Below are 17,455 nucleotides of genomic sequence, written 5' to 3'. Positions count from 1 at the left end.
AATGTAGCAAAAACGCCCCAAATAATTAAGTTACGTAACAGCATCGTGCAAATCGCACAAAGAAAAAGAATGCAGTTAATTACACGACTACGAAAATTGATGGTAACATGCAATCACGACTTTTTTGCGAGAAGCCGAATAAACTTTCCATTTTGAAATATCGAATAAAACTAAAATCGAAAAGTTTGCAGTCCCCAAAAATTTATTATGCCAATCTGAATACAAATTGCGGGCGGAAGAATAACAAGATGTAACCGCAAGTTCATTATTTCTTCGAAAGTAAAACCGTAAGGAAGATTGAAAATCGTAGTCGAATAGAAAGATTATGTAATTCGTAAAATATTCAAACCGGAAGGTATCGCAAGGCAAAAAGTCAATTTTACGTCCGTGAATATATAAGAACATTTATTTTATTGATTAAAAAGAAATGTTTCGGTCCTTTGGTTCTTGGTCAATCTTGATAGAATTTTGGCAACGACACTTTTCATAGCTTTTTCTTGCTGCTATTAAACGAAAATCGAATAAGAACCATAAACACAATAAGGTTGCATAATTAATGAATTTCATTACAATTGGAGAATTTGCTTGCGTGTAACAACGTCCTTGTCCCTTCAGTATTCACGATACGTTCAATTTCACTTTGTATTCTCGGCACTTTAGATTGAAATTGTATAACCATTTAAAAAAGTATAACGCGCACCACGCAATTTAGGTGTATGTAGGTAAATTAAAAGCCAATCGGTAAACACAAAAAACGCAGGATGATATCGGCAATTTTGTGACATTAAGCTTAATTAAAATCAAGTTGCGTGTTTGGCAATCGATTTTACATTTCGTTATTGTCTTCATTGTCATCATTATTATACTTATGTTAGTGACGGATGCACAGGAAAACAATTATTATTGTTTCCAAGTTCTGGGAGGGTTATTCACGGGCGTACGACTTTCAAAATATCAAAATACCATTAACTGATGTCAGTCAGGGAAGAGGTCTCTTGAGTCCGTAAACCGACTGAGATAACGTTTTAAATAATCTCGTGCAATCGATTACTGTCACTGCAATAAAAGGCTCTCGGTTAAAATTGAAAAATAGGTTTTTATGATTGAAATAAACCGTCAAAACCTAAGTGGATATCGACGACTACACCCACGGCGCGGATGTAAGGACAATTGATTATAATATCCCTAAAATAAAAGAATACATATCTAGGGCAGTATAGTCATTGTTTAATCTTCATTATTTTTTCAGCGAGGGTCATCCTTGATATGATCAGCGGAAGTAAATATAATTCTCCATTTCGCCATACGACGACGCCAGGGTGTGTACGTGATCCTTCTGCTGTGCAGATCGTCACACAGAAGGTATGTTATACGTGAAAATCTGTACGTGAATTCAAAAACGTCCAACTCAAACAAGCTGAACGTGACGAGAGGGGTGGAATGCATTTCAGTATCCTTACAGCAATTTCTCCGGAAGTATTATTAGGGTCAATTGTACATATTGACTTCAGCGGTGGTTCAGTTGAACTCGGCTGGTTGTCAGGGTAATAATAATCGTTTGTAACAAAATAACAATGGATGCAAAGGCAGACTAAACCGCCACTGAACTCGATATGTACAATTGGCCCTTAGTGGTATTAAGGTACTGACTCCAAAGTAACTTCACGTGTTTTCCAAAAAGAAAGTGTTTTTTTGGAGCAGAAAAACTTGTTTCTGGAAAGCTCCATATACAGTGAGTTTTTATAGGAGTTTGCATGCAATGTAATTTCCCTATGTTCGATTAAAAAAAAACACATCAATCTATGAGATGTGCGCGGTTCACATTCCCAAATCGCGCAACTTGTGTGACTATGAACAGCAATTCTATATCTTTATGATGAAGAGCACTCGGTAAGATTTTTTTAAAGAAGCCATGTGAGGCCACAGCAACTTTAGGATACATTTTTCTTAAACTTACGATAACTTGACTTCACAGGCCACGCACGGACACCACAACTCATTCTGAACCAACCTTCAATTATTTGTAGGTCATGTGCACCTGGTATTGTACTAATTTGATCTATTCAATACATAAATGAAGAAAATAAGAAAATAAATACCGAAAACAATTACAATAAATGTTCGAAGTGTCCTCCTTGACATTCTAAGCAATAACTTAATCGATTTCGTAATTAAATTGGACGGCGGTATTTTTAAAAATGTGACAGCTGTCAATTGCATCTACTACTCATTTGAACTACTCAATAGATTGATGTGTTTGTTTTTTTTTAAATCGAACACAGAAATTACATTGCATGCAAACTCCTATGTTCGCATTTAAAAAAAATTCACTGTATGTTTTAATGCAGGTAATATATTTTTGAAAGTTCCATTCTTTCGAAAAATTCCCCGTAAAAGCAGACGGCCTACCGAAGATAGAAAAGAATATACGGAGAGTGAAGTTTGCAGTCCTTATATCATTTTGTATCTTTATGTAACAATTCATTTCTTGATATCACCCCAATTGAATAGAATCGTTACCACTCTACAATTCACTTTATGTACTTGTAATATGCTCTAAAAGCTTGAGCAGTTTTTATGCTTAATGTTGGAACAAGTAAAAAGGTTCGCCCTACGGTGGGTCACTTTACATATCCCTTCAAAATTTTCATAAATACATTATACAATATATAATTATATTAAAAAAATATAGATTGTGTTACATCAATATGATCAGGCAAAAGAATGCAAAAAATTGCATTTAAAAAATACCAACTTTTTTTACTGCGCCACTGGATTCTACGTAAAAATGTATAAAATAAGCAACTTTAGCTTTTTTCTATTCTTACATGGGTAAATATATGATAACATCCCAAAAAGTTCTAAAAATAATTATTTAATTTTGTATGGTTATTATTTACTATTTATAACTCGATTTATAATCATGAATATCAAGATATTTTGAAAACCACTGGAGACAGGTGTAGGGTATTATTAATGAAAGTTAAAGATTATTGAATAAGGTAAACGATAAGGTCAAAAATAGGTACCTATAGGGTGTTCCATTAAAACAAGTTAAAAAGTCACTATGCAAACATAAATGACAAGAGCGTATTTTCCTGGAGCCGGGAAAAAAATACGTGTAGGCAAGAGATCCTTGCATCATACTCATTCAAATGAATCGCGGCCTATCATCGAAGTTTCACACATGTAGCACTACGTGTCAGTTTTTCATAATATAGTTAAATCAAAAAATAACAACTACTTTGATGAGTGTCCTCGGGTCGTTTTTAAGAACGGGCTTCTAAAAAGACACATAAAATCTTTCGAGGTTTCTAAAGAGATTATTAAGAACAACTAGCGAAAACTCTCAGAAATTTCTAAGATTCCCAAGATGTGTCCAAGATTTATATGAAAATGTTAACGGATTTTAAGATAATTTCCTTGAAGGATTTGTAGGATGATTTTAAAAAGTTTGTGTATGATTTCAAAGGTACTGTATAAGAAATTATGCAAAATCTCCAGGAAGAATTCTAAGAAAATTGTGAAAATAAAGATCTTTCTGCAAGATGAATAACATTTCGACTGCGCTATCAAAGGGGTGGGGATACCACCCCGCTAAAATTTTAAAAGTTTCACTTTCTCTAGAAAAATAAAATATTAGTAAGATTCCTGAGTTAGTATCTATCTTCCGTTTTGCGAGAAGTCGAATAACTGTATCAATTTGTTTGCTGTTATATTGGATTGATTACACGGTTTTTGGCAACAGTTCGTACAGAAATCTAATAAACAAACAATAATGACCTTAGCTATTAGGGTGTCTAATAATATAATAATAATAATAATAATAATTACGTAATAAGTCAACAAAACCTTGTAGAAAATTGTATCTTATCTGACATTTGCATTTTCTTTAGAAAACCGGATCCTTAATGACATTCATTGCATCTCTCCATTAATTTAACGACTCTTGAGCAGAAAAAGATGCAATTATCTTTAGATCTTTAGATCTTATCTTTAGATTTATTTCTGATACTCGAACCTACACACTGTTACCTTTCCCAACGACTTGGGGGATTGATCAATGCAATGTAAGTAAATTCATATAACCTATACTGGGTGTAAAATATGACTATCTAAAACTAATTGCCAAATTCTTCACAGAACAGCTTCTTAGCTCAAAGCAAATATTTAACCAAAAAAAAACGTTTTTGACAGTCTAAACATCCTTTATGCCTAATATACACTGCCAAAAGTTATATTGATTTGATGTATGTGCCGTTTTATTATTAAACACTAAATTGTTCAAATTCCTACAGAATAATTTTTTTGACTTCTTACAAAATACAATGTAATTTCGATGTTATATCTTAAACGATTATTAACGACGGTAATTTTTTTATTGGTACATAATTGAAAATTGGTTTGCTTTTGATTCCTTCTATTGCGCATCTTTTTCTTAACACATGACTAAAGACATTTTCCCTCTGCGATGACGCACTTTTCCGTCAAGCATGCAAAAATTACATAACTATCTTTTAAAAAGTGCTTAAAGCTCCAAATAACGAAACTCGCGTCGGCATCCTTGTAGTGTGCTCTTTTTTTAAGAAAAGATTCTGCAATTATATTTAGAACAGTAAATTACTCGACACCGGGGATAGTACGTTGAAAACACCGGTGCTCGTCCAATCAGCGAAGTTAAGCAATGACGGGCGCGGTCAGTACTTGGGTGGGTGGCCGCTTGGAATGCCTCTCTTTTTTTAGCGCATTTTTAAGAATTAAAAAAAATGTACTATTGTTTGCGTTTTGTCCATCCGTCCGTCCGTCCGGACCCACTTCTGCCGTTTCGAACTACTCCTAGGAGAATGGCCCTAGAGTTCTTGAATTTTTTGCAGTAAGTAGCCTATACCTTCAAGGTGTGCCAGACGACCATCAAATTTCGCTGTCTAAAAGCCCCCCCCCCCCACGAATTATTTCCTGAGATGCTGTTTTTGAAAGTAAAATGTGCATAACTTTTACATACGACAACCAATTGACATTTTTCTCAGTTTTTTTTTTGTAATCTGGCACAATTTTTGTAGGTTGTACACAGAAAAATAAGGTCTTTCGAATACTTGTTTTTGGTTGCTTTAAAAAAAATTGGACGCCGTTGCAGCGCTCCAAATTTTTTTTTCAAAAATCCGGCCCGTTATTTTTCGTTTCCGTATGCCTAATATATGTATATATCCAAAATTTGAACTGAATCCACCGAGCTGTTACCTCGGAAAATTGCGAACGTACGGATAAAAATTTTATTCTCAGCGTTTTAAAATTAATCGTCCAAGAACCAACACGTTCATTAAATGTCGGGATCGATTCAACTATACGTTTTGCTAGTTGAATTGACGATATTTACAAAGACAACGTCCCCTAGTTCATAATCAACAATTGAAAACACGCCGACATAAAGAATCTTTGTTATAGTAGTAATAATCCAGAAAAAGCAAACGATTTTGGCAAATATTACTTCTAGACACGCTTTGGTAGATACCGAATGGGGAAGGTTTGCTATAATATAGGGCACGCACTGACATTTCGTGTTTAGACACAATATACGAAGAGGTGAAGAAATAAAAATCTTTACTTACCCAGATTGCAAAAGCAAACACGCTTTTGAACTTTTCATACACTTTGTCATAATGAATGTCGTCAACAATGCAAAAAAAAACACTTACCTTATGACGTAATTGACGCACACGACGCTGAGCGGTTTTTGAACTTTGTCGTAGATTAAAGTCGCTTGAGTAAGGACCCAGACGTACCCTCCAGTTTTAGCCAAAAACCTGTAGCGGCCGGTCTCGCATTGTCCTTTTGAAAATACTGTAATCAAGTTAACAAATTAGGAGAGCCTATAAATTTGAGGTCAATATCATTTTCATTTGGGAATGTTACATGTATATTACAGTTGTACGTATGCCAAGTTCATCACGTACGCTAAAGACGGGTACCGGTAAGGTAAATGTCTTGGTTTAGAGTTTCGAGGATGCGTTAGTCGACGGTGATCCTCGAAACTTGTATGCACGTGCTTAAGTGCTGTACTCTACTTATATCATCTTGCACGTAAGTTTACTTTTCTTTTACCATTACGAATAAGCGCGTATTTATTTTGGTGTTTTAAAATTATAATAAATAAACAAATGAATTGTCTTTATTAACAAACATTTTCCCCCACAAAGACGAATATGAAAATTAGAATCCGAAAGTAAAATGAACAAAAGACAGGTAGATCATTTTCGCAATAAGGGAACAAAACACTTGAATCGCCCTTATAGTAGGACACTAATCGTCAAAAAATGAATTAGGTAATTCTTTTTAACAACGGAAGTTTTTGCTTGTTCATTAGTGTAATTGCACGTGTTTCCATTGTGTATTTTAATGTTTTGACAAATTCAACAGAACAAAAACTTTCCAATCATTGAAACTTTGAGTCCTTTTCGGTGAAAAAATGAAACTCTGGTTGGTATACTTTTATTTGACTCCCCTTATTATGAAACGTAATGGAAATAGTAATATCCAAGATACATTTTTGAAATGAGTGTCCTATCTAGATATCAATGTATATAGTAAACTGAAACCGGTCCCTTTGAGAAGGGCGGTATCTAGAACTTTGCCATTACTACATAAATTTGGCGTTGTAATTTTAGATTCAACAGGAAGAAGGGAAGTTTTGAGTTTGTAGTTGGGGATTTCACATATTTCGTTGTAATTTTATTGCCAAGGGACTCATGACCACCGTAACATTATTTTGGTACCCATCACTCGCCATTTTTCTTTGTCGTTCATGTAATTGGTCCATTATATGTTGTTTACAGTCCACTCTTGCGGAAAGTTTATATCGTATTTGTCAAGTGTTTATTTTCGTGCGGGAGAGAAATTCACGGAAGAATTACAGTAACGCAACATTCATAATTTTGATCGTAGGCACACGCATTTGTACATTACATCCATCATGCACAGGGTGGCTTAATTTTCATGCATATCGAAAAATTGAATAGAACATTTTTCTAGAAGTTTCATTACATATTACGAATGATATAAGAAAATGATAAAGGAAAAAGTGTTGTTCATTTTCATATAGAAACCAATGATATAAAAATATTTTTTTTATTTACAATAGTTTTTGAGAAATAGTACAAAGTTTTAATTTTTGTAATGGAATTAAAATGTTTTTTTTTCACTACTAGCGTCTGATAACATGATTATTAACCTTTATTTTATAGCATATGTTAAATTGACATTTTAATAGGTTTGAATGAGTAGGCTAAGCCGTTCTTTAACTGTAGATAAAGGTAGATAAAGTGATCACTTTAACTGTAAGGGTAGATAAAGTGAAACAAATGATTGTGCATTCTAATGACACCTGTCATTCTTATTGCAAATGCAAAATGACGTTCAGAACATATGACAATTCTGTTTCTATGGCAGAACCTAAGCTTACTATTTTTGACGTCTGTAAATTAAATTCAGAATTGTCAGAAGCTTTACAATGATTTATATGGCTTCTGCTATAAAATAAAGTTTTGTATTATACACAACGATAAAGGGAAACTAACCTAATCGTGTTGTATAATAAATAACTATTTTTCCACTTGTAAAGTAGGTTTTCTCGGAAGTTGTTCAACGTGGTTAATAAGGTGATCATTATTTTAAATAAAAAATTGTTTCTACGTCACTGATTTCGATATGAAAAAGGCATCTTCTTATATTTTCGTAGTAATTTAATTAGCGGGCGATCAAAAATGAGTTGCTGTCGCGTCGATTCCCATGGATTTCCCATGGAAACAAAAATTCCAAAGATGACGCGACAACTCATTTTTGATCGCATAGTATAAACCCTTAAAGAAATATTCAGTTTTCACTGATATGTCGTGAGTCATGGAGTATAAACAAAACAAGATCATGATTCAATCCCATCCCATTACAGGTAGGAGATTGTAACATTAAAGGATACCTAAATCCCAATGCTGTGCATCAAATTAATTTAAATAATAATCTACTTTAAATTTTCGAAAATGCCTTCACCTGCTTGGACACATAACTCTTCTACAGTATGTGTTTCCATACCATGAGATATTTTTATATTATTTATCTATCTCGGAGGCTAGATCCTGCTAACAAAAATTCTTCGGTTCAGAATCTATATGCGATATTTTTTTTCTTACATACAGCAATAAACTTATGTTAAACTAAAGTTTTACGGAAATATTCACATACCAAAAAAGTATTTTCTTAGTCAACCATGACAACATTCATCGCATTAAAATCAGTTCTCAGTCAAACACACGCAAAATAACAACAGTTTCCGTCCGTTATATGTTTTGTTGCCTTTAAACTAATTACCTAGTGCTAGTGTAACAGGTGCTCGTTTTGGGCTTAGATACATTGGTGTTGAATTTACAACTTTGCCAGTATAGCTTTATAGTGAAAGAGAACGGAACTAAAATACAATAGAATGGACGCTTTCTGATAAGAAACGTGTGCAAGCAGATACGAGTCCAAAACGCGCTGTGTTGCCGGTTCTAAAGGCCGCGAGAGACGGCTTTTCCGCTATACCTTTACAGGTATAAAAAAGTTATCCGAAGCTTGGTTTTCGTCGAGTCCATTTCGGATTTTTGAATCAGCGACTATATTTGGAAAAATTTGGTGGGAGTGAAAGATTCTTCGGCGAACCTTCAAGGCGAATCTATGTGAGTCGTGTTCAGTATTTGAGATCGCGTAATATAAAAATATTCGCCGAACTTTCAAGTCGTGTTTTAGATCGCGCAACATTTTACTTTCGAAAAGTTTGAAGACGAATTCGTATAATCTAGGTTAAACAGCCCCGTAGTCGTACATGAGATTTTAATTGCGAAAGTTGAGGTTAATTGCCGAATTACAAGGGAAAACTGTGCCACCATTTCAACGAAATTATTGTCGTGTAGGTATGCATTTGTTTATTAAGAATGGGTTGTATTATACTTAAGTAAATTTTACCACGAAAGCGTTGTGGTCCAAAGTACAGAACATTTCAATGCGTTTATACTTCAAGTGGTTAGGTACGCTTAAAAAACATGATTATTAGCCAAACTCTCTTGTCCGTACGGGGTGATTATACTCTAATTTAAACGGCAACAGATAAAAAGTTTAAAGACGGTCAATTAATTCACCATATTCAGTAAACTTTAGAGGGGGTAAATTTTGCTTTTTGATTTTATTTAGGCATAAACTCGAGGGTCATTTTTGTCCATTTAACCCACTCTGGATCTATACTAATAAGCAAGATCTCGATACTTAACACGAAATTTGATACAACCTGTATAGCTGAGATATCGACTATAGAGCGAAATTATAGTCTAATCCTCACCTTGTTCATGCTTTTTACATTCTGCTGCTGACCAAAAACACATTTAATTGACGATATAATCTGAAAATTTGGGAAGTTTAGTATCAAAGAGCGCCTTGTTAGCATATAATATTCACAACTTAAAGGCAGAGAAACGTCTCTTACAATTATTTGCAAAACGGTACTTGCACGAACGGAATAAATTAGGAATTAATGAAATTAAATTTACAGGACTTAAGATACTAATCCACTCAGCTGTCAGTGAAGGATTCGGTAGTGAAATTGGCAGTGCAAATAAAGAGAGACTTAAAAATATACAGTTATTTTTATAAACCCCGCGTTACTAAATTGAAAGATAAAAATAACAATAACAGCGAAAATTAACGTAGTTTTGCAGAAATGGAGTGTCATTCGGCTTTCAGGATACCAACCGCCATCCACTATAAAAACTCTTCTACACAATTATAATTGAACAACGCGTCTCGAGAAAAATCCCAAGATCTCCGAACAAACTCGTATACGTACCTCTACAAATTAATTTTGAATTTACATCCAATTTCCATTAAAGTTGGGGAAAACTAGATAAATTTGATAGAAGTTGCAGGTTTCTATACATGTCCCGAGATAGATAACGTCAACCATTTAACTTTAAGCAAATGTGGGAATAAAATGCAACGGAGAGGCAAGAGTATGGCAATTGTCCTTTGGGTGAATCTCCTAAAAATGATTCTTTGTTCTCCCAGTCCGAATTTATCCCTCGCTATCCATATAAACGTCAATACTTCTCCCGGGTGTAAAATGAAGCCGAGATAGGGTTTCCGCGTTTTAAAAACGTTACTATCAATTATTTTTAGAAAACGTTTCGGTTTACGGTGCGCGTAATCGAAACTCTTTATTTTTACCCGGCAAGTGAAAATAAAACCCTAATGGTTGGAAAATATCTACCATCAAACTGTGAACGGAGAATAGAATTTGGCAAAAGAAAATGTTTGTCGCCCCTTTACCGGATTATAGCTTTCGGTACATTTCACAAGACCTTTAGAATACCAAAGAAATTGACAAATCGATATCTTGTGAGTACATAGTTCCCTTTTACTTCGTAAATCTTCAATGTACCTTCCCAAACTGTATTCAAGCACGGCTATTTTACAGGTCTTTTTGAACACTAACACTATTATCAGCGATTGGTCTGTAATGCGTATGTCCATCCGTTTGTGAGATAACATTGTGTATTGTTACTAAGCAAAAATACTCAATTTTTAGTTTGCCAACTTGATTGCGGGTTTTTTGTTTAACTTACAATATTGAGAAATTACACAATGAAAAATGTGTACCAGCAGCCAACAAAGACGCAAGCAACCAAAAAGAAAAATCATGGATAGGAACTTTAAACGCCGATTGCGTAAGTTAGTTATGCCATGCGAATTATAATGTAAACTTTACACTGCGATACACCAGTTACTATACGAGGCAATTAATATTCTTGTATGTCTAATTCACGCATAGTTGCCTTAATACAGAAGGTTGTAAAATATAGACAATTAAGCGCAGACAATGCGCAAATATGTAGAGATAGATGCTGATATAAAATGTGCTTAACCAAGAAACAACTGCCAAATTTGAATAATGTATGGAACAGAAGAAATCTATAGTAAAACGGCCCTAAAAGTAAGTAAGGTTGTGATGCGAGCTTTCGCTTCTAACTTAACCTGGAAGAAGCTACTAAAAAATATTTTACAGGGCCGATAAAAGAATTTTTAATGAAGAAATTAATACAACACTGAAAGAAATCCATTATGTACCTAATATAAGATTTGTTTACAACCCTTACAATAAGTGATTGCCATATACGAGCGGATTATCGCACAAATTCCGTAATTGCAAAACGGCGAAAGGTCACATTTTAGAGTTGCTTGCCATTTAAACGTAATATTACAAAACTCTATTTGCAAGCAGAAGCCAGCCATATAAATCATTATAAAACTTCTAAAAATTCTGAATTTAATTTAGACGTCAAAAATATCAAGCTTAGGTTCTCCCGTCGTTTTCATGGAAACAATATTTCTGATCTTCATTTTACTTCGTGCTCCGCGTCCCATTTTTAATAAGAATGACATGTCATTAGAATGCCTTTGCTGTTAAAGTGATCACTTTATCTACTCTCACTGTTAAAGAGAGACTTGGCCTACTCATTCAAACCTATTAAAATGTCAATTTACTTTACGTTTAATAGATCATTGCTTGGCGATTTTGCTTTAATGGCTTCTATAAATCTTCTGGAATCAGTGCATATTATTGTATTTCGATTTTCTACATTTGTACGGCAATTTGAAGTTAATTTAAATGTGGAGGACTTCTTTACGTATAAACTATTTCTTGTCATTCCATTTGGTGTCTCAGTGTTAATTTTTGCTTTAGAATTGCCTTGTAATTGTGTAGGTTTTTGTCGTAGTTTTGTATTATTTAATTTCGTTTAAAGGTTGCTGGTCAGTTTGCATACTTTACAAAAGTAGAAGAAAGGGCACCTAAAAGACGCATATCCAACGTGGAAGCAGTTACTCTCTGTAAGTGCTAATCAATTTTGGTGGTACAAACAAAAAAATGAAATATTCTAAATACCTAGTATTTTCGATTTAACCGAAAGTAACTGTACATTTCAAAATTTAAATAGTCAATCACCCCGTATATTTTTACTTTACTTTACTGGATAATTTTAAAAATTATACTTTCATTCAGCGAACTACCGAAAATTGATTTTTATTTTTTTTCTCCATAACGGTCACTGATACGACAAAATTATATGAGACCAAAAAGCTTCTACAGAAAGCAGAAAATTAAATTCTTGTTTCACCATTGACATGACCAATAATGTAAGCCCTTCAGTGTAACTTTAATTTCAAATTTGAGCCAAATGTCTGAAAAACTGCAGAAGATAATAATAATAATAATAATCTAGTTAAGATATGAAGGGAAAACTTAAATTTTCATTCCAATAAGGAACCTTCTATTAAAATGTCAGATCAATAGTACTCAAAAGAAAAATAGTCGAAGACGTGGACAAATGGAAGGACATGTGGACGGAATTTTTTATGATGTGTGTCTATTTGAATTAAGGGGGCATTTAACGAAATTATCAATGTTGGGAGGCAACAAAAATTTTCTATAATGATCGGTATAATAGAAAAGATATTGTTCCATTAAAAAAAGTTGAGTTTCATTTTTTTTCACCACTTTTAATCGAAATGAAATGACTAATGCGCTAATGGTCTATTTAAAATAAGAAAATTGGTGTCGCCTGCTGCACTAAACAAAAGTGCCACTACGTTAGGAAGATTTTAATTCAAACATTTTAGATATTAGTCCACTCAATATGTCCCGTTTCCCCATAGAAACCTTCAAATTAAATTTCTGACGATGAAAAAATGACTGAGTTGTCGTAGGACGTCTGCTGATTAACATATCAAAAAATGCATCGCTGAAAATGGCCGCTAATATTGTTAATAATTTATTAAAATCAATTGAAAATTAGCAACACAAGCTTTCTAACACTGATAGTTCCACTTTAGCTGAACCGATCGACGAAAAAAATACCGTTTTGTAGAGAAATTATTGGTCTTTAAATTTGATCTGGGAACCTATGCCCTACAATCCCTGTTTGAAACGTTAAAAATTGTTTAAACTTTTTCTAATGCCGATTACGCCAAAGCGTCAACTGATGCGGCCGCCGCGCCGCGTCGATCTGAGTACGCGCCACGGAATAAACTGTGATTCTATAATAAGATAAACTTAATTTTGTAATTTTCGCATTGAGCAAATGTTCTTTCCTCTGGAGTCGCTTGTAATATGAAAGATAATTACTTCATTTTCAAATAATATATCATTTTCATATTATATTTGTTTTATACCCGGTACGACAGGACGAAATCCATAAATCCCTTTTGAGAGGTAATAAGCTCTTAGGCTTCCATAAATGAGAAATAAACGTTACTTATGGAACCTATTAAACACATTTCTGTTGTACCTGCATTGGAGAGGTGGGGAGTAAGAGCGAAAGACGTTCGTTATTTAAGGGGCTGGCATGTTGTTGTTGCTAATTACTAAGATGTAAATAAGGAGGTGCTGCCTCTACGTCCAAAATGATACCCAACTACTCAAACGCTCTACAAAATTTAATATTTAATTGGGGCTGAAAGGAAAAGCTTGCGAGTTCTGATAAACCTACCCCGTCATCATTATTCAGTAATTCACTAAAACAAACACTGTCTAATGGTCCATGAGATTTCAGAACTTTTGCGCTTTATAATTGATGAGAACATAGCTGTTCAAAACACCTTCGCTTTACAAAATTAACTTTGTGATAGTTCGCGATGTACATACGCCGTATTGTGGGATTACAAAATGTAATACTATTAAAAAATTTTAATTACATAGTCCGCAGATGAACACATGTGCAGAGTAATTATATGTTTATGATTTACGTAACATTACATAATTCAACTATAATTTTCAGTTTCTGACATTCCCAAAATAATAATCCCCTTAAATAACGATCCAATTTCCTTAATTAAAAAATACAGTTTAATATCCTACCAAAATAAATTGTTTAAATAGACTCCGGGTTTGTGTCAGAAGTAAAACTAGATTCATGCAGTTTTCCATGCGCAATATCCACCTGCTGTTAATTAAAGATTTAACTCGTGAAAGTATGAATTAATCTTTTGTTGCAATGAATTTAGATTGACAAATCATGGCAAATGTAGCTGACGGTCTTTAATTAAATTACCGTTACTTTCCGAATACAAATTAAGTTAGGGGTTAACTCGAAAGAATTTAACTTTGCTCGTAAATGTATATAAAGTAATATGCAAATTTACTATAAGGAACATTCGGTCTCTTGAATTACAAATTGGGAAGTAGTTGTGCGTCTAACATTGGGGACAAGTCGGTTAGGTCTAGAAATTGAGTAGATTTGCTTAATTGGGCGATTAACAGGCGAGCAGTGTGCAGGCCCCATTTTTCGAACATGAGGTCCATTAAATATTACGTTTCGATTAATTTTTATGAAAAATACAGCTAATCACACCGTGGATTGGATCCGTTCTGTCCATGTAAGGGTCCTTTTCACTGTCACAAACGCACTCATTTAATAAGGTACAAAATTCCTATACAAAGTGTTACTCTGTTCTGATCAAGTTTTCTTTACAACCCCGCAAACATTTATAGTAATTGACATGGCAAAAAAAAACAGTTTGATAAAGTAAGATTTTATTCGTCTTGTACACTAACATTAATTCACAATCCACCGCATTTCTTGGGATCTTGCACAATGTCAACAAGCCGTGTCACATTTAACTTATTTTGTACCAATATGGGCTTAATTGTCTTATTGAAAAAGTTCGCGCTTAAAGTCCCGTTCCTTGAATAAACGAATAGATGCTCTAAAATGGAAGTATAATTAAGCGACTCGCACTTTATGCATTACTTACGAATATTCTGGTTGTTTTTATACGAACATCCCCACACTACGCTGTAGGTATTGTAATCCGTGCTCAAGATGTATTGAGGAATGAAGTTCTTTACTTTGTTAGCATACACGTCATATTTACCCGGATTTTGCAACAATTGTTTTTTAAGAGTAAAGTTGGTGGTGACTACCGTTCCAGTTTGTAAATTTTTAGTGGGATATGTAACGGTGTAATTTGTTTTGTTCCATTTATACGATGGCCGTCCGCAATGACCGGTTATAAATGTGTTGTTAAACCTTTTTATTTCGTACCATTTTCCTGCAAACTGCTTTTGGTGTTAGCACGTTAATATTTGAAAAAAAATGCGGTTTACCTTAGTCTCGTTAAATTTCGCTTGTATGAGAACAGTTGGACATGTTCCCGTAAAAGTTGTATTGGTTTGTGAAAACACCACCGGCAACAGGCACAGTGCAAGCAATATAGTCTTGGAAACCATTTTGTCACTAATGTCCGAAATGAGATGAGTTGGGGATTTTATTGTAAAATTGATATCTAGTTTTATCAATCCATTGATACCTAAGGTGTTATCGCGTTTCTTGGCAAACCATTATACTTCAATGAAATTCTTAAGTTCACCTTACTAGTATCGCAATTTTATTAATATCTAATCTATTCAATTGTGCCATTATCTATTAATTTGAAACTCACTGCACAATGCACATGAAAGTCAATTACTACGACCGAAAAAAATTACAATTTTATCACATTAAGAAACCCACTTTATCCCAATTGGAAATTACTTATGTATACCTATTTGAAGAAGATAAAAATGACTAATAGGTATTAATTAGTCACAACTCAGAAGTGGTACATCAAGTGGCTACAATCGTTAATCAATTTATTACTGGTCGTGTTTTAGGTCAATAAAACGCTAAAATTATCATGTGTCCAAGAAATCTTCCCCATAGGAACCTTCAAATTGAATGAAAAATAACTGAGTCAATTTACAAGTTGTGCTGCTTAACATATCAAAACATGCACCTCGGAAAATAACCGCTAATATTGTTAATTTATTCAGAAAAAATTTAAATGAGCCAATGAGCGCCCGATTACGTTTCGATCAACGCGTTATAAATTAACGACTAATTATTACAATACGCGACATGGTTGCTCTTACTAGAAGCATCTGTGGTTAAAAATTCAAAGCAATATCTCAATAACTAAAAAAAGTTGACATTGCGCAGTCATTAATCGTAAAGATTTTTCTTGGCTCAGGTGCTAGCTACTTCATTCAACAAGAATGCACTAAATATATTGAAAACTGTAAGAGTAGTTGCGGCCTCGGACGGAGAGAATGGCCATAATATCGCCTTCCAACTTGAGTTGGAAAATGCGCTAAAAATTGGAAGTAAGTGGAGAAAACGTCACACTAAATCTTCCATGTTTGGCATTTTGCGAAAATCGACTTTAAATCGATGCTAAAATTAAAATACATCAAACATCGTCGAAAAGTTCAGAAACAAGTTTTCGATCCTTGTGCATATTTCGAACTGGCAAAGATCAATGTTTACGAGTTTTGGATTCAAAATACAAAAATTGAACCAATTCCAAGCAAGATAATAAAGGTAATCGAAAAACGTGGTTTTTCCAACTCATGTTGGAAGGCGCTATTATGGTCACTTTGTCCGTCGGTCCGTCCGTACGACGAGGCCTTAGCTACCCCTACAGTTTTCAAGATATTTTATGCATTCGGTAGCTTATAGCGCTGGCACCTCAATCAAGAAAAATCTTGACGATTAATTTGCGCATGCACTGCACATTGTCACAGGCCATATCTATGGAACAGCTTGGGGAAAAAGATTTTGTTAACAAAAGCGGCTAAGAGAAATCGCCGGAAATTATTTTCAAGTTTTTAGGTTTGTCGTTAGAGATTGTAAGATAATGGTTAAGCAAAAAAAATAATTTTTTTCTACAATACCCAACAAATAGCATAAAAAATACATGCACCACAATCTTGTTTGAATTTTGCCTCATATTGCTTTAGCTAGCTCATAAAATATGAGGGGGTGGGGGAAGGGGAACATCTCTTTAAGGAGTTAAATGTAACTTCAGTTTAGGTTAACCGATTTTCACATAATTGGTCTTATTGGAAAGAACTCTCTTCGTGTAATCATATTTTACATGAATAGAGCCTTTTAGTAAGTGTAATAAGGGGTAGTGAACGGAGTGACATCCACATAGAGGATGTTTTCTTGAAAGATTCAAACGGAACGATATGATATTATCAAGTAAGATGAAAAACTGAATACAAATATAAGTGAAAACCGCGTTTTGATATCTGTTTCCTACTATGGCGTAAATACGCACATTCATAAATTTAAATTCGAATATTTATATTCATCTAAGTTGGTTTTGAAACAAAAAAGACACAATGCCACGCAAAAAACTGAGGATGTATTATCCACTCTCCTTAAAGCTTGGAAACCTTGGAAACGGCGAAGATGTATTTTCAACACGATGGGTGCACGGCACATTTCTCCGTGAATGTGCGACATTATTTGAATTGATAGGAAGAGGAAGTATTTTTCCATGGTCAGCTAAGTCACCCGACCTAACTTGCGTAGTCTTTCAAACAAGACCAACTACAGAT

General features: G+C 34.1%; 2 protein-coding genes across 2 annotated transcripts in view; both read right to left on the bottom strand.

Moving 5' to 3' along the window:
• Positions 1-1,097: 1,097 nt before the first annotated feature.
• LOC116175814 (hypoxia-inducible factor 1-alpha) overlaps positions 1,098-17,455 on the bottom strand; it is a 38,175-nt gene continuing 21,817 nt past the window's right edge. The window contains exons 7-8 of the mRNA XM_031494164.1: positions 5,694-5,838; positions 1,098-1,185 (exon numbers count right to left, since the gene is read on the bottom strand). Of these exons, the coding sequence (XP_031350024.1) occupies positions 1,098-1,185; positions 5,694-5,838 (233 nt within the window). The remainder of the gene's footprint in view (positions 1,186-5,693; positions 5,839-17,455) is intronic.
• On the bottom strand, positions 14,589-15,338 carry LOC116176963 (apolipoprotein D-like). Its single transcript, XM_031495816.1, has 3 exons — positions 15,179-15,338; positions 14,827-15,130; positions 14,589-14,778 (listed from the first exon to the last, which is right to left on the bottom strand). Exons 1-3 carry the CDS (start codon positions 15,299-15,301, stop codon positions 14,633-14,635), a joined length of 573 nt encoding a protein of 190 aa, XP_031351676.1. The 5' UTR covers positions 15,302-15,338; the 3' UTR covers positions 14,589-14,632.

This window comes from Photinus pyralis, unplaced genomic scaffold (assembly GCF_008802855.1).
Source record: "Photinus pyralis isolate 1611_PpyrPB1 unplaced genomic scaffold, Ppyr1.3 Ppyr1.4_LG1, whole genome shotgun sequence".
Lineage (NCBI taxonomy): Eukaryota > Metazoa > Arthropoda > Insecta > Coleoptera > Lampyridae > Photinus > Photinus pyralis.
The sequence above is the reverse complement of the archived record's forward strand: the minus strand, read 5'-3'. Positions and strand labels throughout refer to the sequence as shown.

What these genes read in the sequence shown, in the direction of transcription:
- LOC116176963 (XM_031495816.1), bottom strand. Translation starts at nt 15,301, where the DNA reads ATGGTTTCCAAGACTATATTGCTTGCACTGTGCCTGTTGCCGGTGGTG. An exon ending in CGAAATTTAACGAGACTAAG is followed by an intron (nt 15,131 to 15,178) that starts GTAAACCGCATT and finishes CACCAAAAGCAG; the next exon opens with TTTGCAGGAAAATGGTACGA. An exon ending in TAAAAACAACCAGAATATTC is followed by an intron (nt 14,779 to 14,826) that starts GTAAGTAATGCA and finishes CTTCCATTTTAG; the next exon opens with AGCATCTATTCGTTTATTCA.